Genomic DNA, 23,682 nt, shown 5'->3' with positions numbered 1-23,682 from the left:
GCGTGGCGGAGGCAGCATGGCGGCCCCCGGGAGGAGGTGAGCGCGGCACCGGAGGGGAGCCGGACACGCCGGGATGGGCCTTCCCCTCACACACCTTCCTTTCTCTCCCCTCACACACGCTCCTTTCCCCCCTCACACTCTTTTGTCCCCCGCAGAAAACTGGAGGAGCTGAGCCTGGACGAGTTCCTCGCTGCCGGCTCGGACTCGGAGCATGACGGCGGCTGGGAGGATGAGGAGGATGAGGAGGAGGAAGGCGGCCGGGCCCTTAATGGCACTGCGAGGCAGAGACGGCCGAGCGGGAAGGCGGCCCAGGGGCTGCAGGCACGGCCGGGCAGGTGAGAGGCGCTCAGCCGGCACAAAAGGAGATTTTTCTGCTTTCCACAAGCCCCTGACAGGAGGGGACAGCCCCAGGCGAGGCTCTGCTCCCAGGGAACACCCTCAGTGTCACCAGGGCAGGCTCAGGGGGGACATCAGGAGGAATTTCTCCATGGAAGGGGTGGTCAGGCTTTGGCAGGGGCTGCCCAGGGAAATGGTGTGGTCCCCATCTCTGCAGCTACTCTGAGGAACTGAGGAACAGATTTGTGATGGTTTTTCCATGTGTTTCCATCTATCCCACTGCAGTCTGGTATCTTGCTGTCAAGATTTCTTAATCCTTAACGAAATGTTCTTGTCCCAGCCTCAGCAGAGCTCCGAGCAGTTAATGAACAGTTAATGAACCATTTATTCTGTCCCAGCAGGAAGAAGGGAAAGGCGTCAGAGCACAAGGATCAGCTCTCCAGGCTGAAGGACAGAGACCCCGAGTTTTACAAGTTCCTGCAGGAGAACGACCGCAAGCTGCTGGACTTTGACGCCTCGGACAGCTCAGAGGAGGAGGAGGCTCTGCACAGACCCCCTGACACCCTGGAGGTACCTGCTGGCATCACACACCTCAGTGCCATGGGCAGTGTTTGTGTTCCAGTGCCAGCCCTGAGTGATTTGGGCTGGGAAGGGACTTGGAACCCATCCAGCTCCAAGCCCAGGCTGCTCCAAGCCCTGCCCAGCCTGGCCTGGGGCACCTCCAGAGGTGGAGCAGCCCCAGGTTCCCTGTGCCAGCCTCACAGGGAGGATTCATTCCCCATACCCTGGGCTGTCACCCCATCAGGTGTTAGTTCCATCTGAAGCATCCCTGCTTGGCACAGCGTGCTGGGGACAGCGCTCCCCATCAGCCCTGCCTGCCTCCCTCCTCAGCAGTGCTCAGGGAGAGCTGGGGCCAGCCAGGGCTTGGAGAAACCTCTCCTCACTCCCTCCTGCTGCTCTCTCTAGGAAGCCAGTGACGAGGATGAGGATGAAGACGAAGAGCAAGAAAAAGTCAAAAGGAAGAAAGTTTCCCTCATCCATGTGAGCTTGAAGATGGTGGAGGAGTGGAAGAAAGCTGCCCAGGTGAGCAGGGAGTGGGAGCACAGCACTGGGGGGTTCTCCTCTCTGCCTCCGAAAGGGCCAGCTTGGGGTTTGTTCATCTGCCACAAGGTTTATTTATTTATTTGTTCATGTGGCAGAAAATTTATTTATTTATTTGTTCATCTTGCACGAAATTTATTTATTTATTTGTTCATCCAGTGCAAAAATTATTTCTTTTTATATTTATTTATTTATTTATTTATTTATTGGTTAATCTGGCACAAAATTATTTATTTCTTTATTTGTTCATCTTGCACAAAATTTATTTGTTCCCCCAGCACAAAAATTATTTATTTATTTATTGGTCCATCTGGCACAAAATTAATTAATTAATTTATGTATTTATTTATTTATTTATTGGTTCATCTGGCACAAAATTATTTATTTATTTGTTCGTCTGACACAAAAATTATTTATTTGTTTGTTTGTTTGTTTATTGGATCATCTGGGACAAAATTTATTTATTTATTGGTTCATCTTTCACAAAATTTGTTTGTTTATCTTGCATAAAATTTATTTTTATTTATTTATTTATTTATTTATTTATTTATTTATTTATTTATTTATTTATTTATTTTATTTATCTGTTTGTTTGTTCATCTGGCACAACATTTCTGTCCCCAGCCCCCAGAGCTCTTGTGCCTTCAGCTTGACTTTGGGCTGTACAATTCAAGTGCTGCCGTCCCATATGAGGGGGAAGCTGCAGAAGTGTGGCTCAGAAGAGGCCAGAATGATCAAATTTGGGGTTTTTACCCTCTGGCAGCTCCAGGAGCTTTCTTAGTGCCATATTTAGCAGGATGGAATAGCTGAGGGGAATGAAGCTCAAATTTGAAGGTGCTTGCTGTTGATTAATTCCTTCACCAGCCTCAGCAATTCAAAGCCACTTTCAGGGAGGGCACTGAGTTTGTTAACCCTGCCCTGATGCCTGAGGATGGAGCTCTGTTTGCCATCAAATTCCCAGTGAATTCCAGTCCCCTGTCCCAGTCAGGAGCTCCAGGAGATCCCTTGCTTCCCTTAACACCCCCTTTTCTTCTCTCCCCAGAGGAATCTCACCCCAAAGCTCTTCCATGAGATCACCCAGGCCTACAAGGCAGCTGTGGCCACCACCAAAGGGGACAGTGGTGGTGACCCCAGCAAGTTCCAGGTGACTGACACTGCAGGTGAGGGAAGGGGAATCATCTGGGGGAGTTGGGATGAGCCCTGGCAGGAGTTATTCACCCTTTCAGTGCATCCAGGAGCTTGTCCTGCTCTGCTGCCCTGGGAGCTTTTCCTTCAAGGGTGGCTTTGGTGCTGTTTCCTCGGGGAGGTGGCCCCTGTGCCTGCTGATCTTTGATAAAAAATGGAATATGAGGCAGACTGGGGGTTCTAGAAGGAAATGCAGGAGTTCTGCCATGGAAATCACTGGTTTCAGTTCCCCAGGGTCCCCTTTTCTCATGAGGAAAGCCAGAATTCATGGAAAATCACTTACAGTGCTTTCCTGCCTTGTTTCACCCAGTGTTCAACGCCCTGGTGTCCTTCTGTATCCGGGACCTGTTCCACCTCCTGCACAAGCTGCTGCTCCCCAAAGCCCCCAAGAACAAGCTCAAGTGAGTCTGGGGGGTTTGGGATGTTCAGGAAAGCTGGGGGGGTTTCCAGAGCTGCCTTTGGACCTGGGGAAGGGATGCCAGCTCATCCAAGCACTGAGTGCCTGCTGCTGCTCACAGGGCTCTCCTTTGCTTCCCCCAAGGAAGAAGGAAGAAGGAATTGATCTCACTGCTCGTTTTGCTGCTGAAATCTGATTTATTTGGGGCTTTTTTAAAGCTAAACCCAGCTCTTGCTCCTTTCCAGAATGGTTCTCCCTTCCACCAGCCCCCTGTGGGGAAAGCTACGACTGGACATCAAAGTTTATCTTGGCTGTACCATACAGGTAAGAAACATGATCATTTTCTGGTTGTGGGTCACTCTGTGCCTTGCTGGGCTGTTTTGGGGTGAGGCAGGTGGGGTTTGCCCCCATGAGATTTGTGTTCATTGTTTCCCTGGGTTGTTTTGGAATTACTTGGTCCAATTAACAACGTGGAGCTTCAGAGGATGCTTGGGTCAGAGTAGGTAAGGCAGTAAAGAAGGGTTGAATTAACATTCTGGCAGCTCTCTCTGTTTTAATTTGTCTGGCAGATTAATATTTAATAGGCTTTAAAGGAGTTTGCAGTGTGTGTTCTGCATTCTGCACCATTAATTCAGTTTTTGGTGCTGTGATCTCTGCACTTGAGGCAAACTCTGAGATGTTCTCTTGGTGATCTCACATGAGGCATCTCTGACTATGACAAAGTTCCATCCCACCCATGCAAAATTTCTGGTGTTTCAGAGATGATTTATGGATTATTTCTGGAGGAAACTCCTGCCCCCACTTAATTTTATTTTGAGATTGCTTTGTTAGTATCCCCAAATTGGAATATTAAAAGCAAACCAACACTGATTCTTCAGCACTGAGGGAAGGGATGCCAGGAGTGACAACCAGGAGCTGCTGTGCCTCAGCTGGGAGCTGGCACAATGACTTAGCAGAAAGAGCAATTGGATCAGGAGAGCTTTTTGGCTTTTTCTTTTTTTTTTTTTTTTTTTCTCTCAAGCTGTGGTGCCTCTCTCCAGCAGCAGAGCATTGCAGACAGGGAAAAGCTGGGAATGCAGTCCCTGGGAATGCAGTCCCTGGGAGCAATCCCTGCCCCTGGGCTGTCTCCTGAGAGCCCTCAGCCCCAGCCTTCACCACTGTGGGTTTTCTGGCACCATTTCTGAACAAAATCTTCTCCTTTTGGTGTCCTTGGCCAAGTCTGCTCAGTCCAGAATGCTTGCAGAGGGAGGAGGAGAGTGAGGAGGCAAATTAACTGTGGACAAAATGCCTGTGCTGCTTCCAGCAGCTGGGGCTGCATCAGGCAGAGCCTCTCAGAGTCACCTGGAGCTCACCTTGACTGGAATCTGGGTTTGCTGCAGTGAGCTGAGCTGGACAAGCTGCACACACACAGGTTTGGTTCCTCACATTTTGTCAGAGCCTTTCCTTGAGGGAGAGGTGACCCAAATACCCAGAGAATTCCACCTTCCCACCCAGAAATCCTGGAGGAATCCAGCGTGCTGCCAGGCAGCTCAGGTGATGTTTCCTTGTGCAGACTGAGGGGGAGTTGGGCCATTCTGGTGTCCTGCACTGCAGATAATAAAGTGGAGCCCCCATCCCCAGGCTGAGGGACCTGCAGGGCAGCTCTTTACCCTGTGCCCTGGCCATTCTGGTGTCCTGCACTGCAGGTAAATGGGATTTTGCAGTGTCCATGAGGGAGGTGCTGTGTGGTGAGCTCAGGGGCCATGAACCATGCAGGGACAGCACCCTGAGCCCCCATCCCCAGGCTGAGGGACCTGCAGGGCAGCTCTTTCCCCTCTGCCCTGGCCATTCTGGTGTCCTGCACTGCAGATAAAGTGGAGCCCCCATCCCCAGGCTGAGGGACCTGCAGGGCAGCTCTCACCCTCTGCTCCTGCCCTGATCCAGCTGTTGGGTTTGTGTGAGCTCCTTCCTGGCCGAGCAGTGCTGGGAACCAGTGAAATTCGGCTGGCACAGGAGGGTGACAGCCCTGCCTGCCAACTGGGGTGTTTCTCTCTCCTCCACAGCTGCTGTCCTGCCTGACAGAGGCCTCAGTGGGTGCAGCAGTCCTGCAGCACGTCAACTCCACAGTCCCATACTACCTGTCCTTCCCCAAGCAGTGCCGGGCCCTGCTCAAGGTAAGGGCACAGCTGGGATGTGCCATTGGCCTCTGAGGTGCTTTTCCCTCCTTCAGCTGAGCATTTGTGGTGTTTGGGCTGCACCCCCTGGCAGGCAGTCCCCTGTAGAGTTCCCTGCTTTGCTGCTGTTCCTGCAGAGCATTCCCGCCTCTCTGCAGGTGCCACGGGGTGATGCCAGGCTGAGGTGGCTGTGGGGGTGGCTCTGTTTGGTGCTGCTGCTCCCCAGGGAGGTGTTTTGGGAAGCTGCTTCCTCCTCCCAGATGGAGGGATTGCTGCCAGGCCCTGGGAATGCCTGTGCTGGGGGTGGAATATTTCTGTGGCAGCTCAGTCTCAGCTGCTGAGCGTGAGCAGCAGCACAGGAGGTGTGGGGGACACGGGGGCAGCAGGGTGGCATTGACTGCAAACTGCAGCTCTGCAAGCAGCCAGGGGAGCCTTTGGTGCTGGAGATGGCTGGAGTCAGGCAGGGCTGGAGGCTGGCACGCCTCCCAGCTGCTGCAGGCATTTCTGAGAGGGCTCTTGCAGCCCTGCACTGAGCCCCCTCTGTGCTGGGCTCTTCACTGGGGCAGCTGAGCTGGCTGGGTGTGGGGGCACCGGGTGCTCCTGGGGGAGATGGAGTCACTCAGGAGAGTTCAAATGTGCGTTTAACCACACAAATGAAAGCTGAGTGTTGTTTAGAGGTGCTGGTTTTGGACAGGTTCCTTTATTGACCATGGAAACACCAGCCTGGGCTGTGTGTGTGGTGTCCCAGCCAGAGTGTGAGGACAGGAGGGCTGCCAGTGACTGACTGAGAGCACATTGTGTCACCTCTGTGTCACCTCTGCTGGGAAGGACAGAGGTTCAGGCCTGTGTGTGGCCAGCCAGGAGCTCTGTGTGCCTTCACTCACCTGTCTGTGTGCTTTGTCCCAGCAAACCATCACTCTGTGGAGCACAGGGGAGGAGACAGTCAGGGTCCTGGCCTTCCTGGTGCTGAACAAGATCTGCAGGCACAAGAAGGAGGTTTACCTCAGCCCCCTGCTCAAGGTAAGCCTGGCTTTGCTGAGCTCTGCACCTTTTCTTCCTCAGGTTGTGTGCAAATACCTCAGAGCCTTGAGCTGCAGCTGAGCAGGTGCAGGAGGTGATGCAGGCAGCCTGCAGAGAGCCAAACAGGGCAGAAATTCTGTCAGCTCAGGGTGATTGCTGCTTCTCACTGCTGGCAGCCTGCAGAGAACCAAAGAGGGCAGAAATTCTGTCAGGTCAGGGTGATTGCTGCTTCCCACTGCTGGCAGCCTCCAGAGAACCAAAGAGGGCAGAAATTCTGTCAGGTCAGGGTGGTTCCTGCTTCCCACTGCTGGCTCCTCCAGAGATCCAAACAGGGCAGAAATTCTGTGAGCTCAGGGGGATTCCTGCTTCCCACTGCTGGCAGCCTGCAGAGAACCAAACAGGGCAGAAATTCTGTGAGCTCAGGGGGATTGCTGCTTCTCACTGCTGGCAGCCTCCAGAGAACCAAAGAGGGCAGAAATTCTGTGAGCTCAGGGTGATTGCTGCTTCCCAGTGCTGCCCTTGCTGCTGGGGGCACAGAGACTGAGCAGGGGGGTCTCTGGTGTTGATGAATCTGCATCCCCAGGTTCCTGGGTGCTGCCATTCTCCTGAGCTGCTCTGGCCTTCCAGCTGGGTGCCCAGGTGTATTTTCCTGCCTGCCACAGTGGCACTAAGCAGGAGAGCTGTGCCCAGCCATCCCCAGGTGTCCAGCCCCTCCTGCAGCCTTGTCCCCTTGCTGCCAAGCAGTGCTGGGCACATGGCCAAGCCCAGCTCCTGTCTCCCCTGCAGAAGGGACAGGCTGGGTTACTCCTTTCTGTGATCAGAGCAGCACTTCAGCCCTGGTTTGGTGTTAAATATAAGCAAAACCTTACAGTAGAAAGGCCTTGTAAAACCTAGTTTAGGCCTTACTAAGAGAGTATGAGTATTCTGATGGGAACTTACCTAGCTAAGCTAGCCTGACGAGTTCCCATAAGAATAAAATCCTATAACAGTGAAAATGTGCTTATTCTCCAAGGCTGTAACTGTTAACAGCACCTGTAAAAACTGTCCTGAATCATTGAAAGAAAAATGCAAACAATATCTAGAAAGAGACACAAGCATGCAACCACCTAGTGAAGTGAGCAATCAGACAAGGTAACAGCTGGTTACCAACCAATTAGAATTAGGAACAATACTTGTAGAAAACTGTGTAAATTCAGGCTATGCTTTATATTTTTATTTATATTAAATATTATTTATACATATTATTTATTTTAAATGCTTTGTATTTATTATTTATATTAAATAATAATATGTGTATTATTTCTGTTAATACATTAAATATTTATAATTAATTTTCTTCTTAATTTATAATTAGTTCACTTCTTTCACTGCTTGAAGAAGAGTGTGCCTCATCAGTCTCTAACCTGAGCTCACGGTGACAGTTTGGTCACACTGGGAGGGGCAGAGGAGTCCCAGAATGCTTTTTACTCCTATTTTACACGCTGCTTTCTCATCCTCTTCCCCTGGCAGCAAATGTACATTGCCTTTGTGAAGAACTCCAGGTTCACCTCTCCCAACGTGCTGCCCATGATCAACTTCATGCAGAGGACACTGACGGAGATGCTGGCCCTGGACAGCGCTGCGTCCTACCAGCACAGCTTCATCTACATCCGCCAGCTGGCCATCCACCTGCGCAGCGCCATGACCCTCAGGAAGAAGGTGGGCACCCTCCTCATCTTCATCCTCATCCTCATCCTCCTGGGGCTCCCTGCAGCGGGGCTGGGCACAGGTACAGGCGTAAAGAGGGGATTTATTGCTGGGCACCCTCCTCATCCTCATCCTCCTGGGGCTCCCTGCAGCGGGGCTGGGCACAGGTACAGGTGTAAAGAGGGGATTTATTGCTGGGCACCCTCCTCATCCTCATCCTCATCCTCCTGGGGCTCCCTGCAGCGGGGCTGGGCACAGGTACAGGTGTAAACAGGGGATTTATTGCTGGGCACCCTGCTCATGCTCATCCTCCTGGGGCTCCCTGCAGCGGGGCTGGGCACAGGTACAGGTGTAAAGAGGGGATTTATGACATGGCCGTGGCAGGATACACCACGGGCAGGACAGGAGCCTGAGGGAGGCTCTGTCAGTGCTGAGGAAGAAATGGCACGTTGTAAGCAGAATATATCACAGTGTACAGCAGCCTCTGGTGTGGAACAAGCAGGTAAAGCACATATGGGTAGGGTTATGGAAACCACAAAGCGCAGAGCTCCAGGCACACTGCAGCTGCAGAAGGCATCCCAAGGGGAACACAACACTGCCACAACATGGCTGTCTCTGTGGCTTTTTCCTTGCAGCTAGCCCTAGGCTGGTTTTACAGCTCTTCCTAGGCCACCCTGGGGTGTTGCAGCTCCCCAGCAAATTCTGGGGCATTTAATGGACTTAACAAAGCAGCTCAGAGCATTGGGAGCAGCCCTGGTTTCAGGCACCTCCAGTGTGACCTGGGAAATCTGAGTCAGATTGCTAATCCTGGATTTTGTCCTGTTTAGCAAAACAGACCCCACAGATTAATTGCTGAGCTGCCCCCAAACAGGGCAGGGTTGGTGCCCAGCTAAATCTCCTGGCCTGTCAGACATGGGGATAAATAAGCAGAGATAAATGAAGTCTGGGCTGCAGATCCCCTAATTGGATTGCACTGGCTCCTTACACCCTCAGTTGTGGCCCAGACAAGGAGTAAATCCATTTGATTTCACAGCTGGGGGGGCTCGTGGCCCTTCAGATGGGCATGGCACCACCAAAGTGTCCAAATGCAAGCACTAAGCCTGTCTGAATGGGCAGGGATGGTGCTGGAAGGTGATTACCAGAGCAGATTGCTCGTCTGCTCTGTGCAGGAGGAGCTGAGAAAATCTTTGTGGTGCATCCCAGTGACCTGGGGAGAGCTGGCACAGCCCTGCCACGTCCAGCTGTGCCTTGGCTCAGGGCCCTGCTGCAAGGCTCGGCCCAGTGGCTGCAGTTAAACATTCTGTGCCTGTCTCAGGACTGTGCATCATCCTGCTGCTCCATGCAGGAGAGATCAGCTGGGCCTTGGAAATCTGGGGAAAACCACAAATGGGGGCTGAGGCACCTTGTGAGTGCAGTCTGCTGGTTTGGGCAATACCTGCAGAGCTGCGGGACTGAGGGAAGGGTTTCCTTCAGGGAATCCTGCTCCAGCTGGGCTTTTATATTTTATTATTATTCAGGATTCCCCAGAAGTGCTGGGCTGATATTTGCTGCATTGCTCAGCTCAGGATTCCCCAAAAGTGCTGTTTGATCCTTTCTCCAGTGCTCAGCTCAGGTTCCCTGTCCCTGGCCAATCCCAGTCCCTGCTGTGAGGTTGGGAACTTTTCCTTCTCAAAGCAGCCCCACTTAGCACAGCAGCCTGGTTTTATTCACTTTATTTCCTTCAGGCACTGGTACCAGTGAATTTGCTGCCCTGGGGATGGCAGCTCCAGCGTTGTTATTCCTCCCTGGGCAGGGAGCAGAGTGAGCACCTGTCAAATGCCCCATTTTCACTTTTCTGCCTTTATTTTTCCTGCAGGAGAACTTCCAGTCAGTGTACAACTGGCAGTACATCCACTGCCTGTACTTCTGGTGTCGAGTGCTCAGCACCATCCACCCCAGTGAGGTCATGGAGCCCCTCATCTACCCCTTGACACAGGTCATCATTGGCTGCATCAAGTGAGTGGGGTTCCTCGTTCTCTTTGCTCGGCTTTGGTGTGTTATTTGGTGTTATGTGGGTTATTCTTTCTTCTTTATACAAGAGAAGTCTCAGCCTGAATAACCTGGGCAGATTATCCTTGTGACTGCAAGGAAAATGATCCAGAAAATCCTCACCCGCAGCTCTGTAAATGCATTCAGAAGCTGCATTTTTGGTGCCTGTTTGTTGGGACTGGAAGAAGTGGGCCACAGTTGTTGTTTTCAGGGTGTCTGCTGAGAATTCCCTCCTCACATCAGCTCAGATGGATGAAATGTTTGTGCTCTGAGGTGCCTGTTAACATTAGCATTGAGGGAATTTGGGGATCTCTGGTGATCTCCCAAATCCTGTTAGCTCTGCTAACCAGATTCTCAGCTCTAAAGCCAGCTCTGGAGGAGCTCCCCACGGTGATGGAGATAAGCAGATTTAAACGATCAGATAAGAGGATGCAAACATCCCCCTGGCACCCCCCTGCTCTGGGATGGATCCAGGCACCTCCCTGCCTGTCCTGCAGGTCACCCAGGGGCTGGGGCTGGGGCAGGGCATGGGGTGAGGCCCAGCAGGCATTGAGCAGCTTGGCATGAGCTGCAGGAACTGCCTGGTGAGGCTTTGGGGGTTTGGGAACCCCACAGGTGGGTTTGGGGTCACCTCACTGTGCCCTTCCAGGAGCTGAAGGAGCTGCAAGGGAGATGGAGAGAGGATTTCCAAAGGATGGAGGGACAGGACACAGGGAGTGGCTCCAAACTGAGAGAGGGGGCTTCAGATGAGAGAGCAGGAAAAAATCCCTGCTCCCGAGGGTGGGCAGGCCCTGGAATGGATGTGCCAGAGCAGCTGGGGCTGTCCCACCCCTGGCAGTGCCCAAGGCCAGGCTGGACAGGGCTTGGAGCAGCCTGGGACAGTGCAAGGTGTCCCTGCCATGGCACTGGATCAGCTTTAGGTCCCTTCCAACCCAAACCATTCCCTGAATCTGTGACTCCAGCCTTGGGAAAACAGAGTCAGATCCCACCTGGATCCCCTCGGAGCCAGGCTGGGCTGTGGAGGAGGCAGAGTGGCAGCTCTGGGGGCTGTGGCTCCATGGGACGGGCACTGTGTTTTTATTTAATAGTTTTATTATTTTTATTTGATTTTATTTTATTTATTATATTTATTTTTATTTCTTTTTATTTACTAATTTTATTCTCTTTATTTACTATTTTATTTCTTTTTATTTAATACTTTAAAATTGTTTTCATTTAATATTTTATTTTATTTAATATTTTTATTTTAATTGTATTTAATTTTTTATTTTTATTTACTATTTACTGTTTATTCTTTTTATTTAATGGTTTAATATTTTTATTATAGTTTTATTTAATATATTTCTTTTTATTTCTTTTTATTTAATATTCTTATTATTTTTATTTATTTTTTTATTATTTAAATTTTGTTTAATATATTTATTTTTATTTATTTTATTTAATATTTTAAATTTTAATTTTATTTAATATTTTAAATTTTATTTAACATTTTTATTTCTTTTTATTTCATATATTTTTATTTATTTAATATGTTAAAATTAATTCTTATTCAATATTTTAATTTTAATTTATTTTTATTTAAGATTTTTAATTTTTATTTCTTTTTATTTCTCTGTTTTTGCTGCCCAGGCTGGTGCCAACGTCTCGGTTCTACCCCCTGCGCATGCACTGCATCCGTGCCCTCACGCTGCTGTCGCAGAGCACCAGGACCTTCATCCCCGTGCTGCCCTTCATCCTGGAGGTGGGTTGGTGCCTGCTGCACGCCCTCAGCAGCAGCTCGGGGCTCCCACTCCCCCAGAGCCCTGGCAGGCAGCGCCACAATTGCTGAGGAAAAAGAAAAGGGAAGCTGGAATTCAGCTTTTACTGTGTGGGAGCCGTGCCTGGGGCAGCTGGGCGCAGCATGGCCCCCCAGGCACAGGGGGAATTCAGAGCTGCAGGAATTCTTTCCCAGCCCCATCCTGCTGCTGTGGTCATCTCTGCTGAGGGCACAGTGGTTCCTGACTGCAGACAGTGGGAAATGGAAGGAAAAAACACTTCAAGAATGAAAAAAGCTTACACATATCTTCCTGAAGGCGGCCTGGGAGCTGAGAAAATGGAATTGCTGCGTCCCAGCTCCCTGCCCGCTCCCCACGTGGCATCTGGGAGTGCCAAAAATCCCCGAATCCCTCTCCTTCCTGCCTGTCCTGCCCTCAGTCTGCCTGTGGTTTCCTGGTGAGGTTCTGTGGCCCTGGTCCCTCATTATCCCCTCCCAGCCTGCCCCCAGGCTTCCTGGACATCAGTGAGGCCGTGCCCAGCCTGGCTGCACCCTCAGCGTGGGAGCCACACTTCCTCCCTGCCCTGAGGCCCTGCCAGCGCCCCTGGCTGCCCTCCCCTGCCTGCCTGGAGGGTGCCAGGGAGCCCCAGAGGCTGACCTGGGGATCGATAGCTGTGTTTGGGCCACAGAAATAACTGTGCATAACGAGGTTTGTGCCATCGATCCCCCAGGCAGCGCCTCTTTGTTTGCACTCCTGTCCCTCCCTCCCAGAGAACCTGGATTGACAAATAAAATGTCAGGAATCGATAGCAGCCTCCTGCTCCTGTGGCCTGGGGGCACTGCTGTGACCCGAGCAGCCTCTGCCTGCTGTCAGCCTCCCTGTGCTGCATGCCCTCCACGGGGATGGGCTGCTGGTGGATGTGCTGCTGCTGCTGCTCACAGGGAGGGAAATGGTTCCCTGCTCTGGAGGGCAGTCCCACAGTGTTTGGGCACTGGAGAGAGGAGCTGGGGCTGCAGCAGGGTGTGGGTGAGCAGGAGGGGCTCCTCACCCCTCTCTGGGTGCCAGCAGATGTCAGCAGCTGGTGGCTTTTTTATGTTTAAATGACATTGGAGCCTCCCCTGATGGCCACATGGGACCTTGCTTCAGACCAGTGGTTGGATCAGGTGTCCTGGGACAGTGATTTCAGTGACAGTAGTGAATTTGGTGTGAACATCACTTTGTGTTGCTTTGGAACTCTCCTCACCTTCAGGGACAGCTCCAAACCCCACTCCAGCTCTGGGGTGCAGCCTCTGACCGTGACAGAGTGGGGCTGAGGAGCAAACCCCAGCTTCCTGTGCCCTTGCCTGTGTTGGTTTCCTCTTCACACCCCAGCACCTTGCACAGCCAGGGCTCCACAGCCTCAGGTGGGGCTTTGTTTGCTCCCTCCCTGTCCCTGCCTGGGGTATTTGGGAATGCTGTGGGGCAGTGAGCAGGAATTCGGGTTCCTGGGTTGTTTTCTTGGCTCTGCCACCACCTGCCTGCCCTTGGCCGAGCTGTGTGCTGGTTGATTTGTGCTGTGATCACTCTTTTTTTATTTTTTTTTTTTCTCTCCCAGGTTTTCCAGCAAGTGGATTTCAACAAGAAGCCAGGACGGATGAGTTCCAAGCCCATCAACTTTGCTGTGATCCTGAAACTCTCCAATGCCAACCTGCAGGAAAAGGCCTTCAGGGTGAGTGGGACCTGGGCTCCCTGTGACAAGGAATGTGCCCCATGTCCCTGTCCCCAAAGGCTGGACACGCCCTTCCCAGGCTGGCTTTGGGTGCTGTAGGAGTTCTGTGGGGTTCAGGTCGTACCCAGTCCCGTGATTTGCATTTCCCAGGCTGGCTTTGGGTGCTGTAGGAGTTCTGTGGGGTTCAGGTCATACCCAGTCCCGTGATTTGTGTTTCTCCTGCTCAGGATGGGCTCATTGACCAGCTCTATGACCTGCTGCTGGAGTACCTGCATGGCCAAGCCCACAGCATTGGCTTCCCAGAGCTGGTTCTGCCCACTGTCATCCAGGTAAGGTAAGGGGGCAGGCACTCTGGGGGTGCCGTGGATGTGCACAGGGTGGGATGAATGATTTAAACTAGCAGTGACCTCAGGATGGCCCTCAGAATGAGAGGAGAGCCATTTACCTGTGCTTAATTTTTATTTTGATTTTTATCTGTGTTTTGGGGAAGAACAGAGGCATCCCATCCAGTTAGGCTGGAGGCAGGGGAAGGTGCTCTGGAGTTTGCCATCTGTTGGGAGCCAGAGGCTGCAGAACTGCTCTGGGATGGGGCTGGGATGGTGAAGTCAGCTGAGTTCTTGGGCGTTCAGAGCTGCTGCTGTGGGGTCTGGGAGCAGAGCCTGCTCTGAGCCCCAGCTTTTCCTTGTGCTCAGCCTCCCCGAGGTGCTCTCCACAAGATGGCAATCTTCCCTGCCAGTCTGCCCTTCCCAATCTTGCCCTTCCCAATCTTTCCCTTCCCAATCTTTCCCTTCCCAATCTTCCCTCCCTTCTCAGGCTCCCTCAGCTGGAGCTGCAGACAGCCCAGCTCAGTGTGCCACTGTTGGGATGTGTTCCCTCATTCCCTCTGCTTTTACCTCAGGACTGGCTGCTGTCACATCCTCTGTGGGGACACGAACCTGTGCTTGTCCTGCTGTGTGCCACCAGCCCCTGCACACCTTGGGGTGTCCCTGGTGCTGGGGGAGCCCTGGCTGTGCCCCACAGGCTGTTTGGGGTGTCCCTGGAGCCTGGGCTGTGCCCCACAGGCTGTTTGGGGAGCAGAACTCTGCATCCCTGCTGAGAGCTGGCATCTGTCAGGGGCTGGCATGTGCCAGGCTCTTGGCTGCGTGCCCCGGGCTGGCACAGGGCTGCCTTGGCTGCTGGGAGCTGGCAGCCCCTGTGTGAGCAGCCAGAGCAGCTCCTGAGCCTGTGGCTGTGCTGTCCCCCCTGTTGGCAGCCCTGTGCTGCAGCCAGCAGCTCTGGGAGCTGTGCAGGGCATTGCTGCATCCCTGCATTGCTGCATCCCTGCATTGCTGCATCCCTGCATTGCTGCATCCCTGCCTGGCTGCTCTGCCCACAGCCCCGGGGTGTCTGCCAGGCTGGGGCTGCCCCTGGCTCCCAAAAGCTGCCTGGGGAGAGGATTTTCTGCTGGAGAGCTTCCAGCCCAGCCCTGCTTCCATCCATGTGTGCCCAACCTGCCTCCCTCCCTGCTGGGCTGCTCCAGCTGGCAGGGTCTGTGTCCCTCCTCCTCCTCCTCCTCCTCCTCCTCCTCTTCCTCCTCTGCTCTGGGGGGAGCTGGGCTGAGCTTCCCAGGCTCTGCTTCCCAAATTCCCTGCTGCAAGGCAGGAGGCCCTGGCAGATGAAAGGAGAGCCAGTGGGGATGGGAGGCACTTCAAAGCTGCTGCTGCTGCTGGCCCAGGGCTGACCCTGGGGTCTCTGCCTGCAGGGGCTGGGGGCAAGAGCCCCTGCCCTGCCCTGCCAGCAGCTCTCTGCGGCTGCTGTCCCCAGGGCAATGTCCCTGTGCCAGCAGGGAGCTGGGCAGGGTTTGGCTCCCCTGCAGCACTTCCAGTCAGAGCAGCTGGGGTTTGGCTCTGGGGTTTGGCTCTGGGGTTTTGCTCTGGGGTTTGGCTCTGGGGTTTGGCTCTGGGGTTTGGCTCTGGGGTTTGGCTCTGGGGTGTTTGAGGCTGGCACTGGGACAGAAGCAGCCCCAGCAATGACAGGGCTGGGCTGGGAAGCCTCAGTGCCATGTCCACAGACACACGTGGGTGTGCTGAGTGCTTCACTCTGCTGAGATCCCCTTGCTCCATTTGGCAGAGCAGGGAAAAGCACACACAGACCCTGCTTTTCCCCTCTCTGTCCTTTGTCCTCTTTTACTGCCCTGGTTGTGTCCCTGCCTCTCCAGCCAGGGCTGAGATCTCGTTGGGTTCCATTAATTTCTGTGGCAGCCAGGGGTGGGACTGTGAGGGGAGCAGGGATGGAGCAGGGGCTGTGCAGGGATGGAGCAGGGGCCGTGCAGGGAGCACACAGATCCAGAGTGCCCTGGCAGAGCCCAGAGTGCTGCAGGATTTCTGGTGACACTTTTGCCAGGGAAGAACAGTGATAGTGGATGTGGCAGCGGATGGAATGGATCTGGGGCTGCAGCTGGGGGATCAAGTGAGATAAATCCAATGACAAATGCATCTCTCAGTGGAGATAAATATGCAGCACCTATAAAAAATAAATATTTTAGGAGGGGAGGGTGAGGGCAGGACAGGCTTCAGCAGCAGAGGAATTGTGTTGGTGGTTTCTTTGTGCTTTGGGGGAGGCAGGGAAGGTCTGGCTCTCAATTCCCATTTTTCTGGGCTGTGCTGTGCTGGCAGCTGGGGTGTGCTGGAGGGACAGGGACAAGGCTCCCTGCCATGGCTTCAGTTCTTCCTGTCCCTTTCCTCCTGCAGCTGAAATCCTTCCTGAAGGAGTGCAAGGTGGCCAACTACTGCAGGCCCATGAGGCAGCTGCTGGAGAAGCTGCAGGAGAACTCAGCCCACATCTGCAGCAGGAGGCAGAGAGTGACCTTTGGGGTGGCCAGCACGGCTGCTGTGGTGAGCCTGGGGACAGCCTGGGGACAGCCTGGGGACAAGGGACGGACACTTCTCCACTTCAGTTTTTGGCTCCCTGTGTGTCCCTGCAGTGCCCAGGCCTGGGGGCAGTTCCCAGTGCCACCACTCCTGACCCAGGAGCTGGGAAAATGGGGTTGGGGAAGGGTCCCCACCGTGTGCCCCTGGCTGCCTGTGCTGGCTGGAAACAGCCTGGAAACCCTGGGAATGTGTGTGTGTGTGTCCTTTGTCCACAGGAGCAGTGGGAGAAGCAGCTGAAGGAGGAGGGCACGCCCCTGAGCAGGTACTACACGCAGTGGAAGAAGCTGAGGGAGAAGGAGATCCAGCTGGAGATCAGTGGCAAGGAAAGGGTGAGCAGCAAACCCTGGGTGTGACCCTGGGGACAGCCAGGGAACGGGGTGCTGGGATAGGGGACAGCAATGGGGACAGCACAGCCTGGGAATGGGGACAGGGACAGCCCTGTGGGGCCAAGCTCCTGCCCCAGACTGGCCCTGCTGCTGTGGTGGGACATTGCCCTGCTGCTGGAGCAGCTCTCTGCAGATTTGGGGGTTTTTTTCTGTTCAGAAAGGCAGATTTGGGGGTCTTTTTCCTGTTAAGAAAGGCAGATTTAAGGGTTTTTTTCTGTACAGAGAGAGGCAGATTTGGGGTTTGCTGTGTTCAGAGACAGACAGATTTGGGGTTTGCTGTGTTCAAAGAGAAGCAGATTTGGGGTTGCTGTGTTCAGAGACAGACAGATTTGGGGTTTGCTGTGCTGCAGGCTGCCCTGCTGGTGAATGGGGCTGTTGTGTGCCTCGGTGGGGACTGGTGCCTTAATGATGCAGCTTTGTGAGCCCCAGCAGGAGAGGGAACACCATGAGGCCCATTAGGGCTGGGAAAATCCATGTCCCATTAGCAGCCATTGGGGAAGAAAGGCAATAACAGGAGAAAAAGAAAGCCAGCCTGGCTGGGAGCTGCAGCCTGCCTCAGACAGCAGCTCTGACCCTGCCTGCCCATTCCGTTTGCTTTTCCCAATGCTTTTTAATGGGATGGGGACTAATCAGCTTGGTGAGACTCTGCAGATAGCAGCCCTCTAGCTGGGGATTAAAAGGCTGGCCCCCTAATTAGCTAATTAGTGCTTGTGTGTGATGAGCACAGGGCTGTGGGCTGTGCCAGTGCAGGTCTCAGTCCTCTGGGGCACTCCAGAGCACGCTGGGTTAATGTTGTGCCCATCCTGAGGGGTCTCAGAATGGGGGAGTGGCACAGCTCAGCCAGCACCTGGTCGTGCTTGGTGTGCTCAGGTTGTGCTGATGTCCCCCAGGGCTGCCTTTGCAAATGGGGATTTTTCCCTGTGGGAATGTGGAACCCCAGCTGGCAAACCCCTGCTGCCAGGACAGGAGCCTGCCTTGTGCCCCAGAAATGGGGGGAATTATGGATGGAAATGATGGGAATTGTGGAAAACGCTTTCAGCCCTTGGTGGGGCTGCAGCATAACCAGCCTGGGGCTGCCCCATCCAGGCTGGAGGAGGCTCTGGGCCGTGCAAGGGGGCCCTGCCATGGGGCTGGGGGAGATTTGGGGTCCTTTCCTGCCCACACCAGCCTGGGGCCCTCTGAGCAGCCTGGGGTGGATGCCAGCCCTGGGGCAGGCAGGTGGGAGCAGCACTTTGGCAGTGCCTCTGTCCATTTCGCTATCCAAATCTCCTCCTTGGCACCTCTGGGCTGGGTGCTTTTCAAAGCCAGCCCTGAGCTGCTCCCAGCACAGACAGGGAGGAGCAGAGGCCTCTCCCCTGTGGCAGGAAGAGCAGGGGGAGGATGATGATGATGATGATTTAAAATGAGGCCCCTGCGGTGGTGGAGGGTGATTTATTCCCTTCCCTGCCATCCCTGCTGGGCAGTGCTCAGCCCCAGGATCAATATGGCCCAGCTGGGGACCATAACCCTGGGCAGGCTGGGGGAAATGGCTGGAATTGGCTGCAGGAGCAAAGCCACAGCTCCATCTCCTGCCCCTGTGCCTGTGCTCTCCCACTCAGGCTGTTCTGGCTGCTGGGGGTGGCTGTGCTCGGGCTGGAGAGGCTTTGGGGGGCTCTGGGGGTGCCAGGGGCAGCAGACGAGTGCTGAGTGTTTCCAGGCCAGCCCTGGTGCAGCCCTTGAGCATCCCCAGCACCTGGAACGCTGAAATTGCACCCAAACCCAGGGGGTGGCTCAGGATCTGCTGCTCCTGAGGTGCCCCATGGACGGATATCCTCATCCCTGCTGGGCTGCCAGCCCTGCCTGTTCCAAGAGCTGAGGCAGTTTGTGAGGGCAGGATCAATGCAGAGCAGAGCTCTGTGAGCCCCCCTCACCCCGGGGACCCTTCCAAGTCTGGCTGGCAGCTCACAGCCCCAGCTGCTCTGGGCAGAGCCAAGTTCTGCCTCCAAACACAGCCTTTGGCACTCAACAGCACCAGTGAGGGCTGCTCCTACGCTGGGGTTTGTTTGCTTTCCAGCTTGAGGACTTGAACTTCCCAGAAATCAAACGCAGGAGGCCGGATGAGAGGAAGGAGGAGGATAAGAAGGAATTCAAGGATCTCTTTGAGCTGGACAGTGACTCTGAGGAGGAGAATGGTGGATTCTCTGTGAAAGGTACAGGGCTGGGGCTGGGCTTGCCTTCTCCTTTTCCTTGTCCACAGTCCCCTTTTCCCTGTCCACATTCCCATTTTCCTTGTCCACATTCCCCTTTTCCTTGTCCACAGTCCCCTTTTCCCTGTCCACAATCCCTGAGCAGGTTCTGTGCATGGCAGGGGCTCCCACCAGCACAGGGACCTTTGCTCCTGTCCTTGCTGCAATTCTGATTATTTTCTTTTATTTTATCACTCACGTTATCCTGCCTGATGCTCCCAAGGAGCCCAGAAATGCCGGAGAGCAGGGGCTGGTGTCACCTGGCTGTGACCACGAGAGGGCCACAGGAAATTGTGCAGCCTGCCTGGCAGCTGAGCACAGAGTTTGGGATGAATCTGGGAGTTCCCTGGGGTTTGGGATGTCCTGGGTGTGTGAGAAGGGCAGGAAGGGAGGGAGGGGAATGTGCAGCCCCTCCTCGGTGCTGTGGATCCAGGGGAGGCTCCTGCTCTCCTGTTCCCAGCAGGATTTCTGGCAGAAAGGGAAAGCTGGGCATTGGGAATGGCTCAGGAGGAGGGGCTGGGCCCCTGCAGCACAGGGAAGTGCCTTTGGGGGGAGGTCAGTGAGAAATGAGGAGAGATCTGCCCTTGGGTGAGTCCGGCCCTCCTGAGCTCCCTCCCTCACCTGTGCTGCTGCTTGTGTTCACTCACACCCTGAACCCCTGCAGGGAAGGGCACAGCCTCAGATGACAGCTCAGAAGCCAGCAGCAAGGAGTTTGGGGAGGAGGATGATGATGAAGAAGGAAATTACGAGGTGGAGGAGGACGAGGAGGAAGAGCTGGAAGAGGACAGCGAGGCAGAGGGTGAGTGGGGAGTTCCTGGCAGCACCAGCACCAGGGCTTTCTGTCCTGCCAGGGTGCCAGGAGGGGCTGCACAGGGGTTAAAGTGCACACAGACCCTGCAGGTGCCACCCCAGGGTGCCCTCACCCTTCACCTGGGGCATGGGGTAACCCTTTCCTTGCTGGAGAGCTCCCAGATTTCCCTTGGTGTTCCAGCCCCAGTGGGGCACTCTGGCCTCCTGTTCCTGGGGAACTCTGGGCTCCTGTTCCTGGGGCACTTTTGGCTCCTGTTCCTGCCCCTGTGGGGCACTTTGGGCTCCTGTGCCCCCCAGGCACGGCTGCTGTGCCCAGCCCTGCAGGGCTCTCCAGGATGAGTTAATGAGTGCCTGGCGTTAATTAGTGACCGACCCCAGGCAGGCAGGCAGGATCCCTGACGCTGTGTGTCTCCCCAGCAGAGGAGGGCAGGGCAGGAGCCCAGCGTGCCCAGGGTGCCCGGGGTGCCCAGCAGAGGCGGAGCTGCCCCCGGGGCCTGTCCCGCTCGGACCTGCAGCAGCTGGCACAGGGAGGGGAGGACCTGGTGCAGGACCTGGAGTTTTCTGATGAGGACTGAGCAGCCCAGCCCTGTCCAGCCCGAGCCCTGCAGCACCTGGAGCTCAGCTGGGACCAGCCCCACATCCACAGCCTGGACTCTGCAGCTCAACTTGGACTTCTCCGGCTTTTTCTACCAGTTCTGCTTTTGGTACCAATAAACCCGAGGCCGAGCCAAGGCCAGTACAAACTGCTCAGCAGAGGGAATAAAACCCCATTAAAATCTGCTTTCAATAGCACAGGGTTCACTTCCAGCTCCTGCTGAGTGAGCTGAGCAAGGGCAGGGTGAGGGTTTGTCCAAGGTTCCCCCTCTCTGCCCCAGCAGCCACCCCAGATTCAGCTCTGGGGCCATCCCAGAGTGCCTTAAGGACTGCAGAGACTCCACCAGAGCTTTGCAGCTTCCCTGGAAGCCCTGATCAGTTCAAGCTGCCCCAGGTGTGCTGCAGAAGGAAACTTTCAATTAAAGTTTCTTGGGTTAGGGACGTGCAGGCATGAAGGAATAAAGAAAGGCAAAACCGATAATTTAGGAAACAGTGCCCAGGTGAGAACTGCACCACTTTAACTGTAAAAAAAAAAAATCACTTTGTAGAGGATTTTAACTTACCTGTCATTCCCAAAGAGAAAGGAATTCCCTTTTTCTCCTGGCTCTAACTTGGCTGCCTTGTGCCAGCTGGGAGCCAAGCCTGGATGGGATTCCAGGCAGGAATGTGGAAAGGAAGGACAGAGACTGCTTGGGTAAAGCCAGGTACCATCTGTAAATTAAGTGTTTTTCTTTTTTATTTAAATTGATTGCTGGAAAGCATTTTTATCGTGATGTGATGGATAATGAATTTTTTTTCCTTTTTTTACAATATAAAGAAGCTAAAGTACCACCAAAGCTATTCTGTAAGAAAAACGGCAGCACGTGCAACGTTTAAACAAAAAAACAAACCCAAAAATAAAAAGGGGATTGGGGGGGAGGAGAGGGAGAGAGAGAAAAGTACCACATGTGATTGTTGCTCACAACTGTACAAGTCACAGGAGGTCACCCCCAGCAGTTCCCAGCTCATTCACAGTAGTAAAAACTGCCCATTGCTTCAGCCTGGCCCCCTCCCTGCAGCCAGGCCTGGGGGGGCAGGGTCTGTCTGGTGGGCCACAGCAGCCAGATGTGCACTGAGCCACCTCTGGAGCCAGCAGCCAGGTGTGCACTGATCCACCTCTGGAGCCAGCAGCCAGGTGTGCACTGATCCACCTCTGGAACCAGCAGCCAGGTGTGCACTGAGCCACCTCTGGAACCAGCAGCCAGGTGTGCACTGATCCACCTCTGGAACCAGCAGCCAGGTGTGCACTGCTCCACCTCTGGAGCCAGCGGCCAGATGTGCACTGAGCCACCTCTGGAGCAAGCAGCCAGGTGTGCACTGATCCACCTCTGGAGGAAGCAGCCAGGTGTGCACTGAGCCACCTCTGGAGCAAGGCTGCACACACAGGAGCCTCCTCCCCCAGAGCAGCTGCTGCTCCTGGGCCCGACCATCCCAGGGAAATCCATCCAGCCCTGCAGGGCTGGGGCACGGGCACCGTCCCCGCTCTGGGCACTGCCAGGCCCCCGTGCCAGGGCAGGGTGGCTCTGTACCATCCGCACGAAGTAAACATGGACGGGAACTTGCCTTCTGTCCTTTTGTTTTTTTTGTCTCTCTTTTTTTTTTTGTCTTTTTATCCTTTTTGTCTGTCTTTGGTATTGTTTTCAAAGTTGCTAGAGATGCATAGAACACCTGAATGAGGACGTGAGCCCGGTTGCAGGGAGGAGGAGAGCCTGGCTGGGGTGCCCGTGGCTGGGACTGTTTGCTCGAGGTACCGGGGCAGCAGCAGAGCCCCTTCCCCTCCCCGTGGAGGCAGAGAGCAGCCTGTCCGTGCCTCCCTGCAGGGCTCTGCAGCTCCACTGAGCAGCGTGGAAGGGACGGCAACGCTGCCTCCATCCTCCAGCATCCTTCTCTTCACTTGGCGTCGTCCCACGACAACATCTTTGGATCATTTTCCTTCCTTCCCTTTCAATCTTTTTTTTTCTTTTTTTTTTGACAGTTCAGAAATCTCCGTGGTTCTTCTTTTATTTTCCCCGAACAAATAAAAAAAAGCAAACGCATATCCAAAATAAAAAAACCACCCGAAAGAGACCGTTCCCGCGGCGGGGGCGCTGGCCCCGTTAGGACGGGGGCTTGGTGGTGTCGCCGAGCAGGGCGGCGTTGCCGTTCTCCTGCTTCGGGGAGCCCCGGCTGGGCGCGGCGCCGCCGCCGAAGGGCGAGGCCACGCTGCCGGTGGAGGCCGGGCGGAGCTCGCCCGGGGCCGCCTCCCGCTCCGGGGGCCGCAGCCCCGGCGGCTGCAGCGGCAGCGCCAGCGGGAACCCGGCCATGCACAGCACCCGGCCCAGCCGCTTGGCCACCTGCGGGAACGGGAAAGCACAGTGAGGGTGGGAGAGAGGGGCAGCACCCAGCGGCCTGCAGGAGGCCGGGGCTGCTGCTGACAGAAGCGTTCAAACAGCCCTGGCGTGTCCGAAGGCAGCCTGGACACCCTGGAGCACCCGGGGACAGTGCTGTGTCCCCCCATGGCAGGGCTGGCACGGATGGGATTGATGCTCTATGGAGCAACCCCATCCCAGTGCCCCTGAAAATCAGAGCAGGGACGGTTCCTCCTCTCCTCTCCTCTCCTCAAGGACTCTGTCCTGCCGCCCTGCTCCTGCTCCTGGGCACTGCTGGAGCCCAGGGCTGCCCTGGGTGTGCTGGCACAGCCCAGCTGAGGGGCCCGGGCTCATCCCTGCCCTCCTACCCACGGACACTTCACAGGGCGCTGCTCTCCCTCTGCCCAGGGCACAGCGCCGCAGGAATTGCTCTTCAAAGGGCCGAGGCAGGGAGGGAAAACAAAACTGCTGAACCTCTCCCTGCTGCAGCAGCTCCTGCCTCCCTGCCAGCACCTCCACAGCTGCTTCCCATTTGAGCTTAACCAAAACCAGGGGCTGCTGCTGGACCCAGACAAGTGGGACATTATTCAGGGAGCAGCATCGGGGCTCTGCTCCCCCCGTCCAACCCCCAGCCCTGCCTGGTTATACAACTTTAAACGCTATTGATGAAATTGAAGGCATTTTTCAAGCTCGTATCTCACATTCCCCCCGCCCCAAGCCCCATCTCCGAGCTGTTCAGGGCTCTCTTGTTTTTTAAGGAACATAAGAGTTTTATTTCCTCCTGAATTGACCCACGGGGAACAATTGCCCACAGACCCTTTTTACGAGCCCCCTCATAAACAGGGAGGGCTGCAGGGAAAGCACTAAAGTCTCTCATTGTTTGTTCCAAGGCAGCACGAGCAGCGTGGGCTGGGGAGCCGTGCCAGGGCTGGCACTGCCACAGCCCTGCAGGACAATCCCAGGGCACACAGGGCAGCACGGGCAGCAGGGATTGCCCAGCACT

The 23,682-nt window shown here is 54.6% G+C and overlaps 2 protein-coding genes across 4 annotated transcripts in view; one reads left to right on the top strand and one right to left on the bottom strand.

Annotated features, from left to right (window-relative positions):
* NOC2L (NOC2 like nucleolar associated transcriptional repressor) lies at nt 1-22,417 on the top strand. 2 transcript variants are annotated; one of them, XM_058039226.1, is made up of 19 exons: nt 1-36; nt 156-335; nt 738-906; nt 1,303-1,419; nt 2,480-2,597; nt 2,933-3,023; nt 3,265-3,343; nt 5,062-5,172; nt 6,079-6,192; nt 7,702-7,890; nt 9,734-9,873; nt 11,536-11,647; nt 13,255-13,368; nt 13,596-13,697; nt 16,098-16,241; nt 16,493-16,606; nt 18,717-18,852; nt 19,553-19,687; nt 20,119-22,417. In XM_058039226.1, the coding sequence occupies exons 1-19, from the start codon at nt 17-19 to the stop codon at nt 20,271-20,273; spliced, it is 2,340 nt and encodes a 779-aa protein (XP_057895209.1). In that variant the 5' UTR covers nt 1-16; the 3' UTR covers nt 20,274-22,417. The 2 variants fall into 2 exon arrangements, with proteins under 2 accessions (XP_057895209.1, XP_057895208.1); XM_058039225.1 differs by having other exon boundaries at nt 735-906.
* The window catches only part of SAMD11 (sterile alpha motif domain containing 11), a 68,740-nt gene continuing 66,055 nt past the window's right edge, over nt 20,998-23,682 (bottom strand). For both annotated transcript variants that reach the window (XM_058039223.1, XM_058039224.1), the window contains exon 14: nt 20,998-22,664. In XM_058039223.1, the coding sequence (XP_057895206.1) occupies nt 22,428-22,664 (237 nt within the window). In that variant the 3' untranslated portion in view covers nt 20,998-22,427. The remainder of the gene's footprint in view (nt 22,665-23,682) is intronic.

Source organism: Melospiza georgiana, chromosome 22 (genome assembly GCF_028018845.1).
Source record: "Melospiza georgiana isolate bMelGeo1 chromosome 22, bMelGeo1.pri, whole genome shotgun sequence".
Lineage (NCBI taxonomy): Eukaryota > Metazoa > Chordata > Aves > Passeriformes > Passerellidae > Melospiza > Melospiza georgiana.
This window is presented reverse-complemented; position numbering and strand designations above follow the sequence as displayed.

Coding starts and splice junctions, on each gene's coding strand:
- NOC2L (XM_058039225.1), top strand. CDS start 17: ATGGCGGCCCCCGGGAGGAG. Junction 37..155: donor ATGGCGGCCCCCGGGAGGAG/GTGAGCGCGGCA, acceptor TGTCCCCCGCAG/AAAACTGGAGGAGCTGAGCC. Junction 9,874..11,535: donor GTCATCATTGGCTGCATCAA/GTGAGTGGGGTT, acceptor TTTGCTGCCCAG/GCTGGTGCCAACGTCTCGGT.